This window comes from Cebidichthys violaceus, unplaced genomic scaffold, assembly GCF_023349555.1.
Source record: "Cebidichthys violaceus isolate CVI_PGR_0920_01 unplaced genomic scaffold, fCebVio1.0.p SCAF_1, whole genome shotgun sequence".
Lineage (NCBI taxonomy): Eukaryota > Metazoa > Chordata > Actinopteri > Perciformes > Stichaeidae > Cebidichthys > Cebidichthys violaceus.
The window spans coordinates 9653751-9681545 of record NW_027176262.1 but is presented as its reverse complement, the minus strand read 5'-3'; the positions used below and the strand labels follow the sequence as shown (position 1 = coordinate 9681545).

Genomic DNA, 27795 nt, shown 5'->3' with positions numbered 1-27795 from the left:
CACTCAGCACGTGATTACACACATTTCTCTGGAAAATACTTCTTGAAGCATCCGCAAAAGTTCGATATATTCAATGACTAATTAGCATTTTTCTAATTGCTGTTAAAACAGACTAAATCTTCCAGCCGGCATCATTACCACCAATCAATTATTGTTAATGATAAACACATGAGACCGTGTGTGTGTGTGTGTGTGTGTGTGTGTGTGTGTGTGTGTGAGTTTGGTGGGGCATTGTTAATAAAAGAGGTGTGTGCTAGTGTTTGTTCAGTAGTGCGTTTATCTGGATGAGTGGTGGTTGGTGTTGCTCAACCCAGTCGGATGTCTGCAGATGGATGTAGGGAGAAGTGAAAGAGTGAGCGTTCTTTGCCGTCGGCCTTTTTTTCAGCTAAAAGGGAAATAATTCTTCGTGGTTCTTCTATTTGAACCGAAGATAACTTTGAGTCAGTGTCCATGTTCTTACATCAACCTGCTCCTGAAACAGGACAAAGAGAGGCAATGACTGCAACACTTTAATGTGTCGTTAAAGGGAACTCTGAAACAAGATTTACATTTCACTGTTGAAATCATTTGAGACCATTAAAGCACTCCTGTGACGGGGCTCAGACATGCTTGTTCTTGCAGGTTAACATTTCACTCACCAACACCTCCAATTATAAAAGCGGTCATCTCAGCTCCTTCAGAGACTTTCTCTGTTGAAGATACTGAAGTCATGTCTTTGTTTTACCCTCCTTCCTTCCTTCTAAACAGCCTTAATTTGACACATACATATAGAAAGCGGTTTAAATCATCCATGGTTTAAATTCATGTTTGCTAACTTGCTAAAATGGAGCCTCAGTCGAGATTAAGAGTTCATTCTTGACCGTAAAAACACTTTCTGCGGTTTCACTTTTGGAGATGGACAAATAAAATGTACATTCAGGTGAGCCGTACACTTTCAGGGGCGTGTGTGTGAACCCCGTTTAAGGCAGCATTTCCCTTTGATTTAATAAATCTTGCGTGGCGATCGTGACTAATGCAGAGTTTTGCAAAATGTCAAGACATGAAAAGAGGCCCGCCCCTTTTATACAGGAGGAGCTCTGTGTTAAGGTGAGGCTCAGACTTTACTGTTACTATATCTGGTTCATTTCCATGGAACACGTTGTGCAATTACTTTTGTGAATACAAAACAGGTTCATGTCTTTCACATTAGGTACGTTTTTTTCCTCAGTATAATGGGATGAATTCCAGAGGGTAAGACATTTGTTACCAAATTGAGGGAAGAAAATGTCAATGGAAAGAATAAAGATCAAACAAAACAATCTTCCTTTTATAGGAAAATTTTAATAGTTATTCAATGTTCTACATTTTACAGTAAATATACAATTACAAACTTGGCTTAGTTATAGTACTAGATCACTAACTGATCTTTAAAAAAAAACCTCAACAACAAAAAGAAAAAGAAAATCATAAAAAAAAAAAAAAAAAAAAAAAAAAAAAAAATTAAAAACAGATTTACACTTCATATCACAAGCCTGACGCTGGTCCTTCACTCTGGACCAAATAGCTAACATACAGTTCACTTCTCTCAACGCTGAACAGACGTTGGGCTTCAGTTTCAAACACAACCTTACGGTAACAGATATACCATAGCATGTGCAAACTGGGTACCAAACTAAAACTTCCAAAGATGGGGTTGTTCCTAATACTCGTTCCGGGGGGGGGGGGGGGGAGATACAAGTATGTTTTTTTTTTTTTTTTTGGAAGACAAGGAATTTCCACTTTTTGCATCACATTTAGTGTCAAATTAAACTAAGAGATATCTCTGACAAATTGAAATTAACAAGCTGCAGCAGAACATCGAAGACATTTAAGAGCCTACTATTCACTGTGATAGTAGTGTTTTAATTTATACTTGTGAAAATAACTAAGACTTAGCAACTGCAAGGCAAAACAAAAAAAAAGAAGAGGGGGGGGGGGGATGGAAGAGAGGAAAGGTGTTATGAATGGTTCCGGTTACATTAAAGTTACCACCTTTCAATGTTTAAAAACGTCAAAGCTGACGGAGTTACAGAGGAAAACAAAAGATGATAAAAGACCCATGATCAAGACATCTTTGCACCCCCCCCAATAACACACCGGAGTGTCCAACTGTCTATTTTCACTTAAGTGCAAATTGAAACAAATGAGGCAAAGAATGAGGTGAAATGAAGCAGTTCCACCATCTTTTACTTGAACTACCCCAATGCTCTGTGGGTCTGCCTCTCTACTGAGCCGACACATTAAAACAAGAATTAGTGTTTAAGAGCATTGGTCCACAGCCCAAGACAAGAAAATCTCTTATTAGCAATCAAATAAAAATGTATTTGCTGTCTAAAAGGGACATTTTTGAAAAAGTCTTAATTTGAAAAAAAATAATAAAAAAAAATCTCAGTGCTCAAAATAAGACGCCCAATTATGACTAAGATGTAAAGGACACCCATAAATTATTCATTTCAAGTTTTGGCTCAAAGCCTTGAACCAGTGGTGCCACTTCCAGACTTTGTCACGGGCGACATCTAGTGTTTAAAAAGGCTCAGTGGAGATTTACCAATTACCAAAAAAAATAGACTTAAAAGAAAGACTATAATAGAGTTTAATATGACCGCTAATGAGATGGGGTGGTGAAGTTTGCAAAGGTCAGACTGATAGCACATGAAGACCAGAAACCACAGAGCAGAGCGTTAAAGGAACATGAGAGGGCGCAGAACACAGGATCCGACCTCATTTTGCATCCCTGAATGAAATAGAAACGTTTGAATGGTTGGAGGGATGCAAAAAATGGCCTCCAAGGTGAAAATAGGATAAACACAGAGGATACAGTAAGAAAGAGAAAATTGAGAAAAGGCAAGACGCATCAAGGGATTAGGACAGTAATAGGAAAACACAGATTCACAGGAAGCTAGACACAACGAGGACTCAGAATTCACCAGTTACTTAGGAGAAGAAACTAATATTTACTTAACGGTCGAGTGAAATATGGCACAGCACAAAGGGCATGGAGGCTGAGGGTTTTCATTCATCACATCTTTGCAAACAGAACAGAAATGAACAGCATATGTCCATTTCAGTTCCGTCATTAATCCGCTGATTTCTCGAGGTCTGTAAATTCAACACTTAAAACGTGGGATTTGGTGACGAGAAGTTCCACAAGTTTGTTGCCAGACCTCGTCTCAACTTCTCCCCTTTTCTCAGCGACCGATATGTAGAGGACAGAGATGCAGAAGAGGTAAAAATATATATATATTAAAAGCACAAACAGTAGCTGCCACACTGATGCAACCATGCTTAGCTAGAAATACATTACTGTACCACTTGCTGTATAAATATACTGCGTTTTTTTTTTTTTTAAACTTAGAGATCCAATGCTATAGTGAAATACACCTGAATATTATGCATACCCATTACGCTCAATTGACCAGAGTGAAAGAAAAAAATAACCCTGTAAGACTTAATTGAGAAATACCGACAGAAGTAGTGGTTGGTTAAATAAATCCTAATGATGAGGAACATCACTGCTGTCGCAAGAAAACACTTTCTGGATTCTTTTCAATTTAACTGGCTTGAATTAAAATGTACAAGACCCTTTAGGTGGTGGGAACACTTTACGACCCGATAATATTTAACCACTTTACCTCCTGAAATATAAGGATGGTTTCAAAAGTAAGGCTCAAAGATCAACGGTTTTCATCCGACAGCGGTTTTATGCAGAATTAACCTACTTGTGTACAAACATCTGGACTAAGAATACCTCAAACATTCAACCTTATTGTATTATTTTTAATTACAATATAAATTGCTTCTTCCTCCCTCCTGCACTACAAAGCCTAGGTACCTGTTACTTAGCCTTAAAGTATAGTCAAGTTTTTTGTCTTAAGTTGTGCAATATTTCCTCACAAAGTTATTCAATACCCAAATGTTTGATATGTTCTACTTCACTTAGCAGTAACTAATAATTATTGAATGGAGGCTGCATACAGAGCCTGTAATCCATATTTAAAGATTACAATAAGCATTTAAAAAAAAAAAAAAAAAAAATCAATTCAAGACACTGATAATTACTGTTTGAGAACAGTTTGAGGTGTTCCCTCTTATTTTATTGCAATGTCAAACCACTTCATCTATATACCTGCACAGTAAATGCTTTTGTTATACAAATCTGTACTCTATTGATCATGAAGTTGTCTTTTTTGTGTGTAAATCCTGAAATAATAAAATATTATTTATTACCTAAGAATTACCTAAATATTAAACCCCACCACCACTACTTGGTATGTTTGTAGTGTTAGAATGGGTCGTCATACTGCCTTTGAACATAAATGCCTTTACATGTATGAGAATAAGAAGGCAAGAGAGAATGGCTGTATATGGTCCACGTCTCATTGGCTCAAATATCCTCATCTGATGACCATCAAGGTTATGCTGGATTTTAAATTTTTTAAATTTTATTTTTTTAAATGGAGAATGTTTAAAATGCAGTCAGTAAAAGCAGATATGTGTCCTTTCCAGAAATGTGAAAAAATTAAATTAAAATTAAAAATAGAGAACACGTGGATTCATCTTTTTCATAAAACTGCTAAAAGTCTCAAAAGTCAACTGGACTGAAGCCTAAGTGACTGAGTGAAAACACGCCATCACGGCTCTGCACGCTCGCTAAATTCATTTTACTAGCCATGAACACTAAAACCAGCACCTTTTTGAGTCCTCTTGCAATTCACATGTAATTCCCACAAATGTTGACCCAAATTCAGAGAATAACTAATCATCACTATGACATGGACCAGCCAGGCAAAAACACATCAACGCCCTCCGATTGGCCACAACCTCTTCCTAAATGTGGCGCTCATGTCATTGGTTTGGTCTTTTCAGCACTCGCACAACTGTGGAATGGACTTGTGGATTGAACTCTATCCATCTACCAGCACACATGTACTTGACTGGTCCATCATTACCTGTATACTCAGGAGTCTGGGTTTCTATTTGCTATGTGTTTGGTTACAAAGTCCTTGCCTGGAAGAAGGGAGGAGGAGGCGACGTAATCGCAGTGAGGAATCAATGTACAATGCAAGTAGTGCAAAATGGCAGAGTGTTTGTGTGGTCACAAACTCAAATGTCATGTACCTTTGAAATGAAAGGACCCGACTGTGATTATGTGATCTCCTCCTCCCTCCTTGTTGTCTGATCTCCCCGTCTTGTCCCGCTCTTATCTCTTTGCGCCAACACAATCCCTTTAAACTCCTTCTCTGCCGTCTGCCACGCACGCCCCTACAAATCCATGTCATGTATGTGTGTGTTGATCAGTAACAACCTAACTGGAAGGTATTGTGCAGTAAGTGCCACTAAGAGATCGTGTGTTTTTACGACGCACCACAGGAGCCCCTGTGTGTGTGTGTGTGTGTGTGTGTGTGTGTGTGTGTGTGTGTGTGTGTGTGTGTGTGTGTGTGTGTGTGTGTGTGTAAAAGTGAGCATGACCACCCAACGCCGTTGACACAGTTATTATAAATATTCTTACATTTTCTAAACGCATTGACCTACGCTAATGTTAAGATTCCGATAGTGTCACAACATACTAGCCTGCATAGTATGTAGCATGAAGGAAGTGATGTTGTCTTAGTGTGTACGATGTGGACACGGACACGCAGCAGGATGGGTAATGGTCAGTAAGTGCTCTGCTCATAGCACCCACGTGGAGATGTAACAACAGGGGTTATGGACCGACTACTGCCAGACGGACAGCTACGCGCTGGAAGACGACTGAGATTAAACTGAAAAAAGAAACAAAGTGGATAAAAAGGGTAAAAAGAGGAAGGAAGAACAAAAGGTAGAAAAATGTAATTCAGTTGACTGTGGTCAAAAGAAAAGGATATAAAAACTTAAATAACCCAGAAAACTAAATTGCTCTTAATGTTAAAACCCTGTGCTGATATCTAGTTGTTAAAACTTTGGCAGCATAAGTCAATAAGTCTTTGTAGTGACTGATGGAGATGATAACGAGGAATAAGTGCCCAATATATTCCAGCCAACTGAGCAGCAGCAGCAAGGACCACACACACGCGCACGCACACGCACGCACGCGCGCACGCGCACACGCACACACACACACACACACACACACACACACACACACACACACACGAGCAACTGACACCCGTGATTGGTCAAGAGTCCTTCTGGAGTTCCAATGACAGACACATAAAAAACAAAAAGATGAGGAGATAAAAAATAAAAATAACCATAGAAAACAAGATAATGACTGGTTGGCAAATGAACAAAGAAAAATAAAAGCAGCTCTTTGTAAAAACGTTAGAGAATGTCGCATACTAACAATAACAATAATAGTAAAGTGGCTGTTGCACTTTAGTTTTGTTCTTGCAGACAGGTGCCGAGTTCCCATGGTTACCATTGGGAGCCCGTGTAAGATTTGAGCAGTTGCATACGATGGTGGACTCCAGATCTGGTGAGGAAGAAGAGCAGAGGTACACCTTAGTGATGGATGCCTCAGACCTCAGAGGGAATAAGAAATGTGAGGCTTCAAGTCTAAAAAAGAGCAATGAGAAGGATGGGGGGGGGGGGGGGGACAGACATCAGGGTGCAGTAGTGAGGGTACTCACATGATGGGTGGGCTCTACCAGTGGGGCGGTACGTAGCTGTACCCAGGTGTCCCTTGGGGCCTGTAGGTTGGCACAGTAACTGGGTGTCCTCCGATCTGGGCATGCTGGGGCGTTGTCAACAGGGTCCCTACAAGAAGTAAACAACAACATCAATGAGTCATTCTAAAATACATCTGCTGAACAACTATGGAGGTTTGTGGCTGTAGATGTGGTCATTGTACACGATGACTTTCAGGTTATGTCAGCATGTCACACATGTGACACCTTAGATAGATTCCTTGAAGTATTTTGGTATATTTTCCCAGGTTTTCCACTATGTTAGCAGTCTAAATAAAACTAAATGACCTACCTACCTTGATCATATCAAATGAAATGACTAAATAACCGAATGGATTTAAGAAATCAATTTATGATCAAATTACAGATTACCGTCAAAGACAGAACAGTGACGACATCACAGGTATTAGCCAGCAGGTCGTGTCTGAACACTGTAATAAACAAACATTTTGGGGTCTCGGTGGTTCTCTTACCTGCACTCATGGCCATAGTTGTGCCAGCTACCATCCCCATGGCAGCCATGCCGTTGTTGCGTTGAGCTTGTACGGGGACGGGGGCCGGGTAGAGGGCCGTGGAGGGGATGCTGTTAGGCTGCACCACGGTGGTGTGATGGATCACGTGTGGCTGAGCGGCATACACCGGCTGGGTGTAGTACGCTCCCTGTCAGGATGGACACGGGGAAAGGGTTTGGTGAAGCGGAGGGTGAGCATTTGTGTGTGACAAATAAAGCTTATTGTAACATTTAAATGTTTTAATTCACTTAAAGGAGCTCGAAGGAAGAAGGTTTAACTACTCAGGAATCATTCTCCACTGTAGGAACAAGTAAAGTAGACAGAAAACTCATCTTCCTTCTTCTACATTCCCAAATTAAAAAGAACAAATTACAAAAGAACAAAATGATGGCGTTGCTGTTGACTTGTGACGGTGTAACTGCATCTTAACAGAGCAACTGCTTTTATCTGTAGTCAGTTTAATTTGCTCAATCAAACTAAATTGACTTTTAGGTCCCAGGTTTGTTTGAGAGTTTAACTTCTGGAGCTCATTGAGACGATGAGACCTAATTGATTCTTTAGTATGAATGAGTGTGTCTCCAAAGTAACGTCAGTTGTAACTCAGTAGCCTTACCTGTGTGTATAGGTTCTGCTGAGGGTAGGCACTGCGGATGGGGTACATGGCTGTTGGGTATGGGGTGGGAGAGGGGGTGTAGGGAGGGGGCGCTCCATTTGACTGAGTGGGGGGCACTTTGTACTGGGTGCCTGCTGAAGTGTATCCTAAAAACACATCACATGGAAAAGAGCAGAAAGAAGGATTTAGAAATATATAACAACAGAGCAACATCAATCATTGTATCAGGATTAAGAGCCGGAGGATAATTCTCTGTGGGTTCCTCACTACAATCGACTACTAACACCTACAAATATTCATGTGATCTATTGTTAGTAAAAACATGTTGATTATAGCAGCTTCAATTTAGTAATTCACTGAAAGGTGATTCTTAACTGATCAGTTGGATGTCATGAATGGACAAAAGATATAATCAAAATACTCTAATTTGGGGTTGTAGTGAACCAGCAATACTGTGTTTAATGAATAATTCTATTCTTGTATAAATAAACCCTGAAAACCAGCAGGGTTGGATGCGACCAGTGGAAACCGAATTAGTAAAATATTTAATCAAACCAAAAACAGCCTTCATTTAATTATTTACATCAACTTTCAAATGTTATTTAATCTGCAACCATTGTGATAATCGATTAACAGTTTAGTAATTTTTCTCCAATGGGCTGCTTCCCCTGGTCTTACATTATAGCAACATTTCGGGGATCTGAACTGTTGACAAAACTATCATTTATGATGAATTATAGATCAAACGATAATCATTAGTTGCAGCCTCATTCAGATGTTTTCTCTTTTGCATTTCCTACATAATCCACCAGATGGGGGACTGGTGCCGTCTTTTAATGGGTCCCAAAGTCTCAAAATAATGCAAGCCAAGGGTGACTTCAAAGTCTAATATTACCACGATGTTTGAAGCTGGCGTTACTGCGTTGCATGCTGCAAGAGTGTAGTTCTGTAACCAATGCATAGGGAGCATAATCCCCTTTTTAATGGCCAATATACAGTCAAGCAACCAACATTAGTGGCACACACGGATTTAAGTGAAGCCACCATTGAACACTACTTTTATGACACTACATCAGAAGGTTGAATAGCACAAGGTGTACTGTGGGACAGTGAAGGCATCTGGCTCCGAGCGCTGCATTAATGTTATCTGGGCTCTGCTCTGTGGCTGCAGTACCGCTGAGCTGCCACTGGGAGGAGCCTGAAGGTCAAACATGCTACTAGCTAGTTGCTGCTGTGGAGCTTATGAAAGCCTCTCTCACACAAGGACAAGGGAACAAAGAGATGCTGGGGCTGCTATGTGCGTGTGTGTGTGTGAGAGAGTATGCGCGCACACACACACACACACACACACACACACACACACACACACACACACACACACACACACACACACACACACACACACACACACACACACACACACACACACACACACACACACACACACACACACACACACACACACGTTTGCAGCGCATTAGAGGACAATGGTGTGTGACAATTGCACAAAAACCCTGCTGATAGAAAACGGTTCGTCTATTCAATGGTCATGAGAAATAATGACATTGTCCAAAGACACGTTTTTAAATCAGAGCGTAGCGGGCCTGTCTGGAAGTTGATGTTTGTCTGGGACACAAAATGTAAAGACTTTTAATTTCACCATACGTTAAGCACTGCAGAATGCATAGAATTAAATGTTGCAGTTAATATTACCACTGCGGATATACAAAAAAAACAAAAAAAACCACGTGAATAATTAGGCTCCTTTGTTGGAAGGAAGCTGGGTGAGGTTTGCCAACGCATACCTGATATTTTGTTAGACTTTCAAAAGATAAAACCAAACTGGGGGAGGGGGCGAGAGGAGAGGAGGTTCAAAAGCAGCCCAGACGAAATCTACAAACACACCCTGCCTCGGTTAGATACTTAAAATTCAGAAGAATACTATTTGTGTAGCTATTCCCCTCCCGCTCAGAAAATACTATCTTTTGTCGATTGATAGTAATTAATACTTTCATAATATGTTTTTAAAGCAAACTTCCCTCGTATTATACCAGATGTTTGACATTATATAAGCCCTTCCCTTTCTCCTCCGTAACATACTGAACAACAATTTGTTGTTTTGTGCTTTCAAATCTTAAATTGTGATACCTGCCTACAGAAAATTCATAAAACCTAAATAACTGTGTAGACAAACAAGAAAAGAAGCCGTCCTATAATCTGCTATTAATGGAGACAACAAAGAGAGGCGGTAGTTAATCGGTGCTCCCTTAAAACTATCAAGAGCAGGAAAACCAAAGAAATCATACTGACATGGCTTTCGACCCCCTAATTATTCAGTTATCGATTGCCAAAATGTTATTTGCCAATTGAAGTCACTACCAAATAGATATTTCATTAAACACACAAGCTTGATCTTTGAACAACTCCAGTCTGTGTTTCTAGGGTGAACCGTTCAAGACCCGGCCACACTAATCTATATCTATATCTATACAGACGCACCATATCTGGAGAGCATTGAGACAACTGTTATTCCATCTGCTACGGGGACCAGACCGGGAGCCCCAGCTGAGCACGTCTCTGCTGCTATACGGCTACTAGCAGCTGTTAGCGGCTAGCTTCCCTCTCCTTCACCATCAGTGCCCTTTAGGCTGAGATCACCACTCAATCCACTCTGCCTTCACATCACTGTAACAACTGTCTATACTCAAAATATTCCATCATGAAGCGTGAGTGATTGTAGTATTTCACAACAAAAAGTTCATCACAAATAACTCAATTTCTAAAAATGTGGGGAAACATTTTTTGTTTTAGGTGTCGTATGCATAAATCGAGCATAAATTCATTGCAGCTCTGTAAGATCATCTGATCTCAAATTTAAATGTTTAATTTATTCAACACATTAAGTGTTTTCCCAGCATGAACCTAAACACTTTACTGAACTGCTTTACAGTGTGAATGATTACCATGATTATGCATCAGAAACATTAACATATTTATGGAAGTTATTTAGGTTAAATGGTGGCACATCTATTGGTCGTTCAAGGCAGTTAATTTTATACATATTTATATCAAAAACACTGTATTTACTTATCATTTCAGCAGACTTGGCAGCATTTACAATTAAAAGCTATCTTTGGAGGTCCTAGAATCTGAAACTCAATCTCTACTCATTTTGTGAACTTTTCCCCAGAGTTTATACACTGTTAAAACATTTCTCTTTATTTATACATGTATACATTAGTCTTTATTTGGTTTTACAGTGGAAACTGTTTGTAGTGATCACGTCTGTCTGGGTCAATTTAAATCACTATAAGCGGATGATTATTAAAACTATTATCTTTACCACACAGCAACAGCTTCAGGTAGCCTGCAGGAAGCAGCCGGGTTAGCGTGAGGCAAAATACCATGGGAGTTAAGGGAAGAAAAAAAAAATGCATTACTGTAGAATTACATGTATGAAAAGTCCCAAAATGAACACTATAAGAGGACTACTTGATTACTATAAGCAAAATATCTAAACAGCATTTGTATAGGAATAATTCCAGTTGTTTTACCCATATAAGTGGTTAATCACTGTAAACATGATCACTATAAGCAGCTTCCATTGCATTTGGAATTTACATCTGTAACAGTATTGTACTGTCAAGTTTGCACAGATGATGGTTGCATTATTATTGTTTACCAACTGAAATGTGAGGTTTACCTCTCAATGGGAGCGACGTAATAACGCTCTAGGCTTTCTGGCTCTGTTTGTTTAAATTGTAAGATTCTTTCCACGTGTTTCAACTTGTTACATTTCGCTCTGTAGTCTATACATTTTTCTTTTTTGTATTGTGCAAATAAAGAGACAAATAGGAAACAGAATCATGTATTTACATCATAATGATGTGCAATCATCTGCATGTACCAGTCTGTCTGTGTGACAACCTTTACATTAAACTTCAATGATCCCTCACACTCACTGTGTTTCTCTCTGATGGTTTTTCCCTTGAAAACTGACATACATCCCGCTAATTAACTCCCAGTGTACTGACAAGCAATTTCTCCCGAGACATTACATTGTTCAATATAAACAAAGTCATGGAATGGTTTGTGTGTGTGTGTGTGTGTGTGTGTTAGGGCTCACCTGGTGGATACCCAGGACTGCCTGTTTGATAAAGGTTGGGTGTATAGGTGGGAGCCGTGGCAGGATACCCTCCTGGATAGCCTGAAGAACATCACAAGAGAGAAAATATCAGAAACCATATCTGAACAAACGGAGAGGGCCACAGATGTACACCACACACACACAGTATTTGGTTTAGAACAGGATGTGCACAGATGGCACTCATTAAAAAAATGTCTGCACCAATAACACAGTCGGCTGAATGCATCTTACATACAGACGAGACACACCTGCCAATATGGCGTGGGAGGAGATAAATTCAGCAACACATTAGTAATGCAAGCAGACACGTGTGAGGGGGGGGGGGGGGGGGGCACACACACACACACACACACACACACACACACACACACACACACACACACACACACACACACACACACACACACACACACACACACACACACACACACACACACACACACACAGCAGATTTTGGCCCGAGAAAAAGCTTCTACTGATAAAAAAAAAAGAAAAGAAGAAAAAAAAGGTGCGAGTTCGAACAGAGCAAGACAAACAGGGAGGGAGGAGAAACGCAGGAGAGTTAAAGAGACGGTACGGTAAGTGAGCGGAGTGCTGCTCACTGCTCGCCATTATTGGCAGCCGATCTCACAGACTCTGTTCTGTGGCCTTGAGCCGTGTGGCTATACGTAGCTCTGGCTGCTGTAGGGTGGGCCAGTCAGACGTAACGGCTTTATTAAACATCAGTCTACGCTGCAGCGGAGGGTTGTGATGGTTAATCAGTCGGTGCTCAGCTCACTATGTTTTTATTATAGATTAAGTAAATAAAAACTCATTTAAAAAAGCATTACATTTTGAATTGAGCCTAAACCTCCATAAAATGTTGGCTGATCAAATGATCAGTCAACTTGGTAGACAACAATTTCGATAACTGACAAATTTGAGTAATGTATCAAATCCCCCAAAAAATAAACATCCTCTTATTTTAGCTTCTCTAATTTGAGCTTTTGCTGCTTTTCTCTGTTTTACGCAGCATTGCGTGGTTCTAGAGATTTTTAACAGAATGTCTGGTGAACTGTTCAATTAATTGTTCATATGCATTGATTCAGAACCTTTCATTAAATGATACCAGACCAGATGTTACATCCCTATAAAAACTCACTGAACTATTAGCATTAACAAAATGTTTAAGTTTGATACTTAAGAGCTAAAGGGAGGGATGATTACGACTAGTGCTCCTTACACGTACAAATATTTGTATTTCCTTTTTAAAAAACAAAAAAATCTAAATCAGCACTTAACTGCATATCTTGAATTAAACTCCTTGCAAACGCACCATCCTTACCTCACAAATGAAAGATTTTTTAACTCCAGACATTAAAACCTAGACCTAGTTTAAGTTTTTAGTTTTAGTCCTTAAAATTGAGACTAAAATATACCATCAACCAGGTAATAAGTCCATTCCTAAAAGTGATTTTGTTAATGAAGCAGACTAAATTATTCATCCAAGATTTGAACCACAACAACCAACAATGTTTCGCCCTCCTCTGTTGCATAAGTCTCAGAAAATAATCCCTGAAAAACATGCTGCTGCTCCTCAGACTTTGTCACGCGTGTGTGCGTCTTCCCATGGAAACACATAACTGTAAGCTACACAAATACTCTCATTTTAATGCATCAAATATACTTTTTTAAATGTGTGTGCAACTAAAACATGCATCATTCGTGCAGGCAACGTTGATATGCAGTTCCAACTCTTCAAAAGGATGGAGAGAAAGGAACTGAAATGACATAATGGAGCAGCCAGATTAGCCCAGCTTCATGCTTCTGCATCACGTTAAAAAGATGTCACAAGAGGCAGTCTTTTTGTGGCGTAACAGTATGATGTAACAAATTTAACCAGCTGACCTGGATGTCAAAATGTGAAGCTACTCTGCTGAGTTTCTGCTTCTCTGACTTTGCCTCATTTACATGTCTGACCTCAGACAGCTTATGTTCGTTATGACCATAAAGAATGACTGCTTTCGTTCTTCCATCTTCTTGGTGACCATCATCTCTTACATTCCTTGAACCTTATTAAACACCTTCTATCCTGCATCCTTGTTCTGTAAACTGTCTTATATTGCAGCAATCATATGTTGTTTGTTGGGCTCAAAATGTTAATGCTTCATTTCAAACAATATCAACACATTTTGTATCTTGTATGCTAAAGGTGTACCATAATAATATGCATTTAGAACCCTGTTTTGTTAGCACCATGATGGCGTTACTGTGCGGTGTGACGGTGCAGCACTACTGACCTACACCACTAAACACTTGTGTGGTAGCGTTTAGTGGAGCGAGTTTCGGGACAAATTAAACAAAAAAATTGACTTAGCTAGAACACTAACTAGGGGTGGGGAAAAAACTAATCTTAGATGCATCTCTTGAAAGATTATGATAGAGAAAACTCAATTGGAAAATTTTAAACTCAAATCTCAACATTATGATCGCCTGCAACAATTCTGTGACACCTGGATTTCCATTTCATACTGCTGCACCTGAACGCAACAGACGTAACAAACGTGCGTCTTGTTTACGTTCTAAGCTAGGCTAAATACTAGCGGAGTTTTGGTGAGCTTGAGCAGCCAAACATGGATACAATCTGACCGGCACCCCCTGGCTTAAAAGCTAACATATGGAAGCATTTTTCTTCTTCCGCCCCAACTCGGGAAAAGTCTCAGTCATGGAGAACTGCAGCTTTTGCGATATGTTGCACACTTTTGGAACAGAGAAACATAATCTATCTTTTATACGGACACAGCGATACTCTACAACAAAACTAAAGCTGAAGTCATGGAATCACTGAGGAAATGTAGGACGGTAGCAACTATGCATGGACATCCGCTGCCACAGAATCTTGTGTCACCGTAACCGCACATCCCTGTAGGTATAGTAGAACTACATGTTCCAGGAAGCTTTATTTTTGTATCCGAGCTGGTACAGAATGTTTACAGCCCGTAACAAGGGGAGAAATTTGAAGAGAAGTCTATTATTATTAGTGAATAAGGGCAGCGTGTTATGTCAAATGACTCAGAACATTCTGAATTCTGTGTTTTTACAACAAGGACGCTGCTACAGGCCCAATTTGATTTATTTTCTTGTTTGTTCTCTTTGCAATGCTGGGAAATGTAACCCTCCAGTTGACGCATCTCTTGTTTTTGTTACCAATATTGACTTAATAAAAGATAATGGAAGTAAATTTGTCTGTTTTTTTAAATTATGAATCATTACAAATCAAAAAGCTCAAAACTCAGCAGCAGTTTGTTTGTCACTTACAGGTCATAGTGGTATAGAGAATGATAGTGTGTGTGTGTGTGTGTGTGTGTCTTACCTGCAAAGGCCATGTTCTTAGGGTTTCCATAAGGAGTGCCAGGCTGAACAGGGCTGTAGACTGGATTCATAGCTGAAGCTAACCTGTTCTTACTGAGAAGAGAAACAGACGGTGTGGCGGAGAGGGCAGGGGGGATAAGAGAAGACAGAAGAAAAATGGAGAGAGAGAGAGAGAGAGAGAGAGAGAGAGAGAGAGAGAGAGAGAGAGAGAGAGAGAGAGAGAGAGAGAGAGAGAGAGAGAGAGAGAGAGAGAGAGAGAGATAAGCCGTGTAAATTGGAAAGAAAATTGTTCCGATTACCAAGCATTCGCACACACTCATCACGCACATAAACCCCAAACTCTGATTCTTAAGGCGACATCCAGCTGAAGGATTTTGCCAGCATGCAACAAAAAAAATAAATAAAGCCCCGTGATATCTCACCGTCAAGTAGGCTCAACATAAGTATGTATGAAAAAAACAGACTTTTGGAATAAATGAGGCACAAGTACGCATGGATCCACTGAAAATAATGGTTTGGCATCACCGTGTGGCATTAAATACATCTTGCCAAAATGTTGCACATCTACCTTATTTTTTTACTATTGCATCTATAACAAGGCAGGGCGAGCTCTGGTGTTGGCAATGGTTGGGGTGAAGGTGACCAGTATCAGGGCCACTTATACTACATCTCCTATAAAAAGGCATCGTTCTCCCCAATGCAGATGAAAATATCTAAAGTGCTCCAACTTACCTGGCCATGGAGAATATGGGCATGGGAAATAGTATACATGTGTGTGTGTGTGTGTGTGTGTGTGTGTGTGTGTGTGTGTGTGTGTGTGTGTGTGTGTGTGTGTGTGCGAGTGTGTGTGCATGCGTGCCCCGTACCTCTTGTGCGTGTCTGGTTGATACATGAAACTGAATTTGTCTGTGGGATGCCCGCTCGCCATTCTTGCTGTATGCAAATGAGGAAGGAGTGGAAGTGGATATGCAAATCTGAAATTAAAACAGCGAGAGGTCATGATTACAACGAACACAGGAAAAGGAAAAAATAAATAAAATAAAAAATAGCTTTAAAAAAAAAAAGCAAGCACCAGTGCCAAAGCAAATGGTTAGTGACACAGCAGGGGAGACAGTGATTCATGTGAGTTTGAGTGTATGGATTTAAAAAAAAAAATTTATGTCAATATTGTGTGAAATGGGCTGCGTTTGCTTCAGTTTTAAAATCTTGCATACCATCAGTTGTCTATGTGCAAACATAAGTTGTTTCTAGCTGATAAAACAGCCTTGAGGTAACATTTTATTCAGTCCTTTGTGTGTTTATCCTCTATGATGCGTGTATGTCCGAGACAAAGTGAGGCATGAGTATGATTGTGCGTATATGTGACGTGCTGTACACAACATCCAATACAAGCAGCAAAGCAAACATTAAGACAGCCAAATGAAGAAAAAAAAAAGAAAAGAAAAAAAAGCACAACACACCCAGTGAGTGGGCGAGTGACGGAGAACAAAATATAGCACGAAAAGGCCGGAGTCTTGCACCGAGCTATGAGTAAGCATGAGCCAGAGCCAGAGAAGCTTCACACAAACACAAAGCGGAACAGCTGAGGAATAAATTATAGAGAGGAAAGGTGTGTGTGTGTGTGTGTGTGTGTGTGTGTGTGTGTGTGTGTTATTTGAGTTCATGAGAATCTTGTGTTGATTTGTGCTTCTGTTTCTGACAGAGATGGGAGCCTGTACGTGTTGGCAGTGACCAGTTCAGTCTGGTTTTCAGTGGGGCTCTGAACAAGAATGCATGAAATATGTTGTGGCGAGCTCTCTCCACACAGCACATCACCCGTTCATCACGTACAGACTATCAATAATTTGTCCCAATTCTTTTTCTGGTAGATTTGAGAATTGGATTGTACCGATCCATCCTGGGCTTGTGCTTCGTGGTCAGTTAACCAATCCTTCAGGTGATTATAGCGTCACCGTCATAATTCCTCCATACACAGTACCGTGGGGATGCCAAACAACACCGAGTGACACTTCACATTAGGCAAGGAAGTGCTGCAGCGCTCCATCCAGGAACACTGACGTCAAAACGCCGAGAGGCACCCTGCAACTGAATGCGAGCACAAACAAGGATGCAGTTGCCTTTGAGTCTTTTTGGGCACAAATTCCTTAAAATAAAAACACACAAAATGCACGGCCCAGAAAATGATCAACAACATGAACCTGAGTGTGTTTGTGGGTCTGTAAAAACAACAAGAGTGGTGATATGTCAATTGCCAAAATTCACATCTCATAACAAAGGAATTTCCCATTGGAATGGATGAATATATTGCTGCACATCACATAGTAACAGTCTCATTAATCTAATGTATCTCCTAGGATTTAATTCCTTCCTCTGGGACAACACTGCGCTCCTTTCATTCTCTCTTTTTGCGTTTCATTCATCATTAGATTTCTCTACCTCACTTAATCAGTCCCTCTACCTGCAAATGCTTGATTATTACAAGATTAACACAAAAGGCAAAGATTACTCCAACTGTGCCACACTGCAACATTTAAAGAACAAAAAAAACCAAATCTGATTAACTGGATTACCTCAAAAATGCAGCCCCCTGATTTACCCCAAGTGTCTTCCAAGCCCAGAGTGCAAGTTTTAACATTCAACACAGTTGATCTGCAATGTTCTGTAATGATGACTGAAAGCCTAGAGTCATCCTAGTGGCTCTGTGAGGCTGTGCTAGATGAAAAGTGAGGTTAGTACAGTTCCTCCTGAGGGGGGCATGAATGTCAGAATTCATGGCAATCCATCTCAAAGTTGTTGCTAACCTGTTAATCCAAAGCCTCTCGTCATTTTAGCAGGCAACTATCCAACAAAATCATCAGATCAAAGTTACAGCACACCATGTAAGAGCTTAATCTGGTAGTGAGTCAAGCTGTAATGTGCATGTAAACGTGTAGAGGGAGGGAACAATGGCCATTAACACACAGGCAGGTGGCTAAGCTAACCCTGAGGTCTAGTGCTGCAAACATACCCAATTACTGTGCCTGAGTAGAGAAAGACGTGTGTGTGTGTGTGTGTGTGTGGGTGTGTGTGTGTGTGTGTGTGTTCATCATCTCAGACAGAGAAACAGTGTGTGTGTGTGTGTGTGTGTGTGTGTGTGTGTGTGTGTGTAGGCAAATGTGACGAAAAGTGAATGGGTGCGAACAAGAGGGGCATCACAATGAGTCTAATGAAGGTCTGTGAGCAGAGGAAGGCAGAAATACATGTGATGAGTGGGAGTGTCTGTACACAACTCCCTTTGTTTCCAGGGGGAGGGGGTGGAGAGGAGCTTCAGGCTCTCTAGTCCTTAAAAAAAAGCCCCTCTCTAGCCAGAAGACCTTGTGTTCCACAGATCCACCATCTATGATAGTAGAAGACCATTCTCCAGAGCTCCAACATAAAAAACTTTACATTTATCTGTGGAACGGTGCAAACATCTCCATGGTCCGAGCATCTGTGGTGCTTCAGGCATAATTCATTAAGAAAAGAACTGAATATGACACCATGTTGTTGGTTATCTGAAAATATCAATAACAGCAACTGCTGCTGGGTACTCTGAGCAGAGCGTTTGGGAGCTTACAATGAAGTCAAAATGATTCTTACTTTACAGAAGGAAAAATCTACTGGAGTCAGACAATATCAGTTGCCATGTTGGTATACGGCTGCAATTAATGATCGTCATGTCATGCATTATTTTTTCAATTAATCTACATCCCATCATTTCCTAAACCCTTCAAATGTCAATCAATTGACAAATTACGTGTTGTCATTCGTCATTTAAGACAAAGAAAGGTAGCAAATGTTTGGCAAACACTGACAGTTACTAGATGATCAAAATAAAGATATAAACCATTAACAAATAATTATCCGATGACAAGTTTGGAGTTATTATTTATTCAAACATTAAGATGTTAATATGTTTCACTAGGATACATTTTTAAATGGCAGTCCTGCAGGAAACAAGCTTCTACAGAGCCGATATTATACAAAGGTACAGCATGTGCATGAAAATGCATTAATTTGCCAAACTGAGGCCGAGTAGTTCAAGTAGCAGGACTGGTGGAAAGCCTTCGATGAGCTGCAGGTACAAGACATTCCGTTCCGTCTCTCCGGTAGCCGCCGATGACTAACTCGTCAAAATCAGTTGGTCTGAATAGAGATTCTTTTTTTCTTCTCAGCTTCATTACAATTCACCGTGTACACTCGCGCGCGCGCGCGCACACACACACACACACACACACACACACACACACACACACACACACACACACACACACACACACACACACACACACACACACACACACACACACACACACACACACACACACACACACACACACACACACACACACAGTGACTGTCTGTTGGCTTCTTCTTGTAAAAAACTGATTTATCCGTCTTTACACTCCTCTCGACACAAACACGGCAGACTTCAAAGACGGCAGATAGCTGCAGTGTAACGTTCCTCCATCAGTCAAAGAGGCTGAGGATGATCAAACTACATGCGACATGAAACGGTTTTTATTCCTCCGCTGACCACTCTGACGCCTTTCGATAGCTTGTGACAATCAAACCGGTGGCCATGCTACCACGTGTCTGGCCCTTTAACGGTCTGCCATCCTCAACATGAAATTGGATCTCACTTCATTTTTTTCCACCCGGCTACTCTCTGTCTGACACTGAGACAATGAAAAACATTTCAGACAATTGGATTTGCACTGAAAACTGCTACACAACAGCCAAAATATGATGTGTCTAGTGGATGTTGTTTGCAATTCTGACTTGATTTGTTTAGTACGCATCACTACAGCACTGTCCAAATATTAAAGTACACATTTCATTCAAGACTCACTTGCGAGGACAAGGCTTTTTTTTGTAATGAGATGTCTCAACTTGACCTCAAGACCATGAAAACACAACCATAACAAAAAGTTAAAAAAAAACAATTGTACAGGATATATCGCATCAAACAGTCGAAAGCCCAAAGATATTAATATCGCCATCATAAATTACAAAAACTAGAGCAGCAAATATTTGGCTTTTTTCCCCCGATGAATGTCTGAAGCAATTAATTACACAATAGTCGCCAATTTCGTCGGCTAAACTGCAACATCAATACTCAAAGTGTACAAACACACACATTGACATTATTAAGAAGAGCTTCCAGCTCAGTGCCGTAACCAGTTATTTTCCAGGACTTTGTTAAGATTAAACTCTATTAGTGGGACTTCATTTGTGTTGTACTCACGCTGTAGCCTCAAGGCCTCAGTGTACACACACACACACACACACACACACACACACACACACACACACACACACACACACACACACACACACACACACACACACACACACACACAGAGAGAGAGAGAGCTGTGTCTATCTTTTCAATGTTATGTGTGAGCTCAGTAAGTTGATAGTTGGGCCTTGCCTTGTTGCAGATCTTTAAAGATTACGCCCACATATTTAATTTGTGTATGTTAATATAAAAAGGTGTGTGTTGCAAAACAATAACCGTGGTTCCATAAAGGGAGATTCCAGCAGCCCAGGGGGACCAGAAGAGGTAATAATGAGGGAGGAGGATTGTGAAAGAATAAACCTTTCACTCACTCAAACACACACACAAAGAGTTCCCATTCCTAGAGAACATGTACAATACAACACAACCCCCACACCTACTCCGTCCTCCCACATAATACCTCACCAGGCATCTACTCTTTAAAGCAACAAATCAAAACCGGTGGGCGTCATCACACTTCAGCACAGGAGAGAATAGAGCTCAACAGATTTCTTTTTTAATCCTCAAGAAGGCGGCATTTCACTTGGGTCATATGAAAAGGAAAACGGAGAAATAGAAATCATAAGATGATAAACTGCTGAGTGTAATGCGGCGCATTACTAGAATTTGTTTGTTACGAGTCATACATTGAATATGTAATGCAAGCAGTTTCCAATTTATTGATTTTATTCTGTAGCATATTATTGTATTGGTTCACTGTACTGTAGAGCTGAAACAATGAATAATCAGGAATGGTTATTCCTTTCAGACATTTTTTTTTTTAAACAAATATGATAATCAACTGAAAACCTTTGGACAAAACGAGCCATTTAAAAATATTACCCAGGGTCACTATGTCCTGACTTCTTATTGACTAAACGATTTATCAAGAAAATAGAAGGTATATTATTGAACAAATTTGCATTAAAGCCCCTGAAAACTTAACATTTTACGTACTTCTCTTTGAAATTAATATTTATAGAAAATATTGTGCTCATGAAGGTTTTCATGGCTGTTGAAATAGCAGCAATGCTAACTACAGCCTGACATTAACTAAACACAGTCCCAAGGGACACAGACCAAACCAACAGTCTCATGCTATCACAGTCAGACCTGACATCCATAATCAAGTCAGAGACCAGATCCATCTTGCTACAGTGCTCAAAGCCAGTTTGATGGAATCAGAAATCCCCCCCCCCCCCCCACACACACACACACACACACACACACACACACACACACACACACACACACACACACAATATCAGACCTACCCTGCAGCAACAAGCTTCAAACAGCCTGGGGTTATTTTGAATCTAGGACAGCGCTATACTCTTTGGGACAGCATCTCCCCTTTTTCCTCTGTGCCGGCTTCCTCCTACTCCATTCTCCTTTTCCAAAATCATCTCATCAGTCACGCACCTCATGGGTCTGCATCTCTGGATTATGTGACAATATTGTGAAAGCCCTACTGAAAATGGAAATGTTACCATGAAATAAATACCCTTCGACATTATCCATTTATAGACATTTCTACACTTGCTGTGGTCCTTGGTTACTGACACACATTTAGGAAGAGACCCACATTATAGTATGGAACGTTTTCTAAAAAGGTATCGACACCGGTGTCAACATTTGGATATTTTGCTATGATACAGCGTGTATTAAAAATGTAGGATTTCATGATGCAAAAAGAAATCTAAAACTTACCGTTTTTGGTGTAAAAAGGGAACGGTGTTACCTTCACCAAGGTTAAAAGGAACAGAGGGTGGTAACAAAGTTGGCCCCAACAAAGAGTCTTTTTAAAAACATCTAACTTTTTTATAAAGAAAGCATCAAGTAATTTGACTTTTAATGAGTTCTCAAAGCAACTAGGGAACTACAACATCAATAGTAGGCCTGAACGATACTGCAAAGTCTACGGCCATGAGGCTGAAACACTCATATAGACACCAGACAACTAAATTATTGGATGAAGATAAATGTTTGCCAAGAGATATCTATAGGTACCACGTTACCATGAGCCAAAATTCTACCTCTCCACTAAACCAGTTAAAAACATCCATAATCAATGGAATAGTGCATATCCGGCTGCAGAAACCCGAAGCCCCAACAAGACTTGTCCTTTTCCACAATTTAGCCTGCAAGAGAATTAACCCATGCTAATCGCCTCCATGGTAGCAGAGTTATTAAAAGCTCCTTTATTATTAAAGAAAAAGCCGACTCTGGTATGCCTGTACGTGGTGTGGTATAAATGCATCCTCAACACGGTGTAAACACTTATATTTTAATATTAAAAAGGGCAGGCACTGGTGGATCCTGTTTATTGCAGAAATGAGCAAATAACGAGCTGCTGGGTGAGACCAAAGATCACATTTAAACATGAGTTTGATGTTGAATTTTTACATTTTTAACACTGCTTTGAAAAACAATATTACAATGTTGTATGGGTGGACAATGTATCAAATATATGGATATATTTGAACACCAATATATATGTGATATACGACATACTCCTTGTCCGTTTACGTAATTTATTTGTGCATTAAAAACAGGCATTGTTTACATGCAGGAGACTCGCTGCCAGTTAGTTATTGTGGCGATATTCACAGTAGAGTTGCAGCTAAACTCAGTTGTGCTTAAACGGCTTTAAAGCAGATGTGGTAGAGCGGAAACATGGCCGTCTGTGTATGGAATTAGTGGGCGGAGCATGCTCAGGCCTGTGTCAGATGACCAATCAGAGCAGACAGGGCTTTTTGAAAGGGGCCTTAAAGAGACAGGCCGTTTCAGACAAAAAGAGGCGCTGCAGCAATGGACAACACAGAAATATTTTATGTTTTACGGACATTAAAGCAAAGTTAAAAAAATGTTGTAGACCACTGAAATGAAAATATGAACGTAAATATGAACATAATATATCCCCTTTAAGACTGTTGCCAATGTTTTACTTATAAACTCGACTTTTTTTTTTTTTTTTTAAGTATGCAAGGCGATCACTTCACTTTATACAATTTGTTTACTTTTTCCATCTGATTTAAGAATACATTTCTTCTTCTTCAACTTGTCAGGCTTTATCTCTTGGGTTTAATTGGATACACGTTCATTCAACATACTGCTACTGGACTACAGCATGAATAAAAACTATTGATCGTGACCGTAGGTATCAGTAATGAAACGACAGCGTGCAGCGCAGACACATGTGTAGCCTGTGTACTGTGTGTACACATTGGCAGACCTCCCCCAATACAATTGACACTGAATGCATTACAATTGTCTCCAGGGATCAGTTCAACCTTTTATCCTTGTCGATCTATTAATGCTGATCAGGAATCTGTTCGGACAATAAATAAACAGTGTCAGCAGATTACAGCTGCAATGGTTAGTCTATTAATTAAATAGTCAATCAATAGATAATTAATTGGAAACTATTTTGATAATCTGTTGATCGTTTAAGTACATTTTCAGACAAAAATGGCAAATAATTATCCTTTTCCTGTTCAAATGGGAGCATTTGCTGCTTTCAATCATCTCCTCTTTTGTAAAATTTGTATCTTTGGGTTTTGGACTAGCTTTGAGAAGTTCATATTAATAGTTTAACTATTAATCAATTATTAAAAAGAGATAATTAGATATTTAAAGATGATGAATATCATAATTAGTGGCCCAGTTTAAGTCATGAATTCAAATGATAGAAATGTGTATTATGAAAGCCAATCCAACGGCAGTTGTTGGTATCTGCTATTCTCTTTAAAACAATGCCGGTCATCATGTCAGAGGACTGTGGGCTGGACACCAGAGGAGGGTAGATCTGCACGCTGCCGTCTGGGAGCATCTTGTTCACTGATGATAAACTTATTAAGTGGTTCAAACCACATGGGAATGAAGAACTAGAGAGATGGCCTGTTTTAGAACCACTGACTCTCGTAACATTAAGTGACTCCAGCTTTCTATAGTCTGACAGTTTTACGGCTGCATTGTGCAGCCCACCATTCATACACAGAATGTGCTGAAAGCATGCCAAAACCCATATTTCCCACCCTTTCCTCCATCGTGGTAGACAGGGGGGTCACCTTAGACCGAAGATTAAACTGAAGCTCTAGTTTATGTCTACTGTGAAAATTGTTGAAATGTCATCAATATACTGTAATTTCTGAGCATTGTCCCTGTATTTAATATGCCTTCATTAGGGTGATGCAACTCTGCCAGATGCTCTTTGATTTAGTCTTAAAAACACTGTGCACAGCCTTTGAATTTGTTGTATTTATTTTGGGTGCATTCAGTATGACTAATGTTGTTTAGCCTCATGAAGCATAACATTTTAAAACAAACCACGTCACTGAATATCTAACATACACGAGGCCGTGTGCATCTTCCAGTCTCTACAGAAAACCATTTTGAGCTGTACACAGATAACTTGCTCTGGTGAGGGCCAAGAACAGTAGTATCTTAGAAACCCCTTTCTACAGATAAGTTTTCTTGAATTAAACTGGATTAGCAGTCAATGACTAAAGCAGGTTACACCCCCCCCCCCCCCCAAAAAAAGATGATCGTGAAGAGGATTAATTTCACCGATAAGACTAGTCATAAGAGAGAAGAACAATATGCCTTAAGCATCTTGTGTAATCCTGTCTCTTTTGAACCATGTGGGGCTCTGTTTAGTTTTTGCATGCTGTGTCGTCAGTGAGTACAGACTGCTGAATCTCTTATAGCGCTGAATGATTCGTTGATAAAAAGAAAACAAATCAATAAGAATCTTGATCATGATTAATACTTCAAGTTCTTTACTGTGCAAAAAACGCCAAACATTGTCTACACCCAGTTCTCTGATTACATGTTCTTATTTTAGAAAATATAAAAAACATTGTTTTGATAAGGTAGAGTTGGTCAAACAAAACATGAAATTTGATAATGTCATTGTGGATTTTGAGAAATTGCCTTTGACATTTCACACTGTATTCTGACATTTCGTAGACTGAACAATGCTTGTTTGATCAAAAACAAAAAAGGTTCAGCAAATTAATAAATACGGACCATAATCATTAGTTTCTGCCAAAACAAATTGTATTTAGGATTTGTAATACTTGTTCCAACAGTAGCCAGGGTCTTCATCTAACCAAAAACTTCAGAAACCACATGTTTATTATGAACCTAAGAGTAAATGATGTGCATAGACTTAGTGAAAGTGGTCCATTTAAAAGCCAGTGTGCAAATATTTCCATTAAGCAGAAAGACGCTATGGTTATTTTCAAACAGCACAAAACTCCGTTTAAGACTAATTAGTTACACTCAAAGATACCTTTGTTTTGTTCATATTGGTGGTTGTAATCTAGAGGAGACAGCCTTGCGTGCAGGCGTTTGTATTTAATAGATAACGTTAGTTTATATCCATCAGAGTATGGCAGCATACGGCATTCCTGAGATAGCGAGCAACGCCAAAACAGCCGTGGTTGGACAAAAAGGGTCACACTCAAACAAGCTTAAGACACCATTTTGAAAATCCACCGATTTCTAGATAACAACTCCGAGATGCCATCTTGCCAATTATCACCAGATTAGCTACCGTTAGCATGGCTATTCAACCCATTCCGAGGCACCCCCATGCAGGAATCTATAATAGTAACGTTAGCTTAGCTTGTCTGCTAGCCTAAAAAAAGAAACCCGCTAACCCCGTAGCATCCTCGCATCCCTCGACACATGCTGCTCAAATGGCTAATTAGCGAGCTAGCTGAGTGGAGATTAGCCAACGACAATGAAACGCACTCGCAGTGAGTCAGACTGGACTGCACCGGTACAATAGCAGCAACCTATACCACCTAGGCTCAAACCACCAACGACAAAACCGTGAATACTGACACGACAACGACCGTTAGTGTCAGTTTGACTCCGCAATTTATGCTAGCTCGTTTAGCTTAGCCCGCTAGTCCTCCAAACTGTAGCCACCACGGAGGACAATTGAAGGGAAACGGAGGAGGAAAAAAAAAAAAGACTGGAAAACTAAAAAGTCGACACATGGACATTCCTGCCCTCCATTATAAAACATCGGAGAAGACTTACCACTTGGTCGAACAAATAAAAAGATTCCCCGTGTGTTGTGTGTGTACGTGATGTCTCTCCCGTGTGTCTGCTCTGATCTCAGGTTGGTGCGGACTGGCTCTGCTACAGCAGCGTTTTGTCGGACCAGTGGCGCAGAGAAGACAGCTTTCACCCGAAGAGACGGCCACCGTGTGGGGGATGGGGATGCATTGCCGGGAGGGAGAGAGGAAGGGAGGGATGTAGGGATGTAAAGAGAGAGAGAGAGGAGGGGTTCTGACCCACCGATAATATATAGAGGAGCGGTTTGGATTATAGCACAATAATAATAATAATGATAATATGTAGCGCGGATCGATATGGTTCAGACTTTTAACCACAATAAAAACAGCAAATGAGAAGGGCATTCGTTTTTCAGACTTGACGTATATTACTGGTCCTACTCTCAATCAATCAATAACGGAGCATTGCATTTTAAGGGTTAGTGTGTCTATTGAACGCTAGTCTAATACAGATGATGTATAGATGAAGGAAGATGGTCTAATTGACAGGCTATTGTATAATAACACTGTCACGTCTTTGTTCTGTTTTGTGTGTATTCGCACTTCAATGATTGAGTCTGTGGTTGTTGTGTTGATGAGAAAGTACCTATATGTTGTTGCGTATATGATTGTGAGTACCGCGCTGTAGTAATATTAGTACCTGTTTACAAAAGCCTGCTGATATGTGGTATCTCGAAATCAACATTGTGTGTCTGTTATATTTGGTCAGCAGCACTGTGGCGGTGAAACAGTACTGCAGCATGGCTGGAAGTTCACGTTCACTAACTCAAACAAGAGGCTTTTGCTTCATACATAAGCATAACCACAAATGTTGCTTCACAGCCAGGCAACGCCACCCAGTGGTGATGAGTTGCAATGCACCACAATGACTCAATTTTCAAAACACACATCCCTGAAACGATGCCTGCCTTTTTTGCATTTACTGTATATTGTAATTCTGTAATTTAATATCTTATTGTATCTCTATTATTTAAGTAATCTGCTTGATGTTGTCTTAGTTCTTAGTCAATCTCTTGAGCTGTAACGTGAAGTTGCCCCGTACAACTAGAATGTGTAAATATTAAGTCCAGAGTGAATGATTGCTGCAGTTAGTTTAAC

The 27795-nt window shown here is 40.1% G+C and overlaps 1 protein-coding gene across 2 annotated transcripts; it reads right to left on the bottom strand.

Annotated features, from left to right (window-relative positions):
* Positions 1-1300: 1300 nt before the first annotated feature.
* fam168a (family with sequence similarity 168 member A) lies at positions 1301-26854 on the bottom strand. 2 transcript variants are annotated; one of them, XM_068709762.1, is made up of 8 exons: positions 26660-26854; positions 16173-16280; positions 15308-15399; positions 11935-12015; positions 7809-7954; positions 7157-7343; positions 6627-6753; positions 1301-6469 (listed from the first exon to the last, which is right to left on the bottom strand). In XM_068709762.1, the coding sequence occupies exons 2-7, from the start codon at positions 16232-16234 to the stop codon at positions 6641-6643; spliced, it is 681 nt and encodes a 226-aa protein (XP_068565863.1). In that variant the 5' UTR covers positions 16235-16280; positions 26660-26854; the 3' UTR covers positions 1301-6469; positions 6627-6640. The 2 variants fall into 2 exon arrangements, with proteins under 2 accessions (XP_068565863.1, XP_068565872.1); XM_068709771.1 differs by lacking the exon at positions 16173-16280 and having other exon boundaries at positions 26660-26853.
* Between the last annotated feature and the right edge of the window lie 941 nt (positions 26855-27795).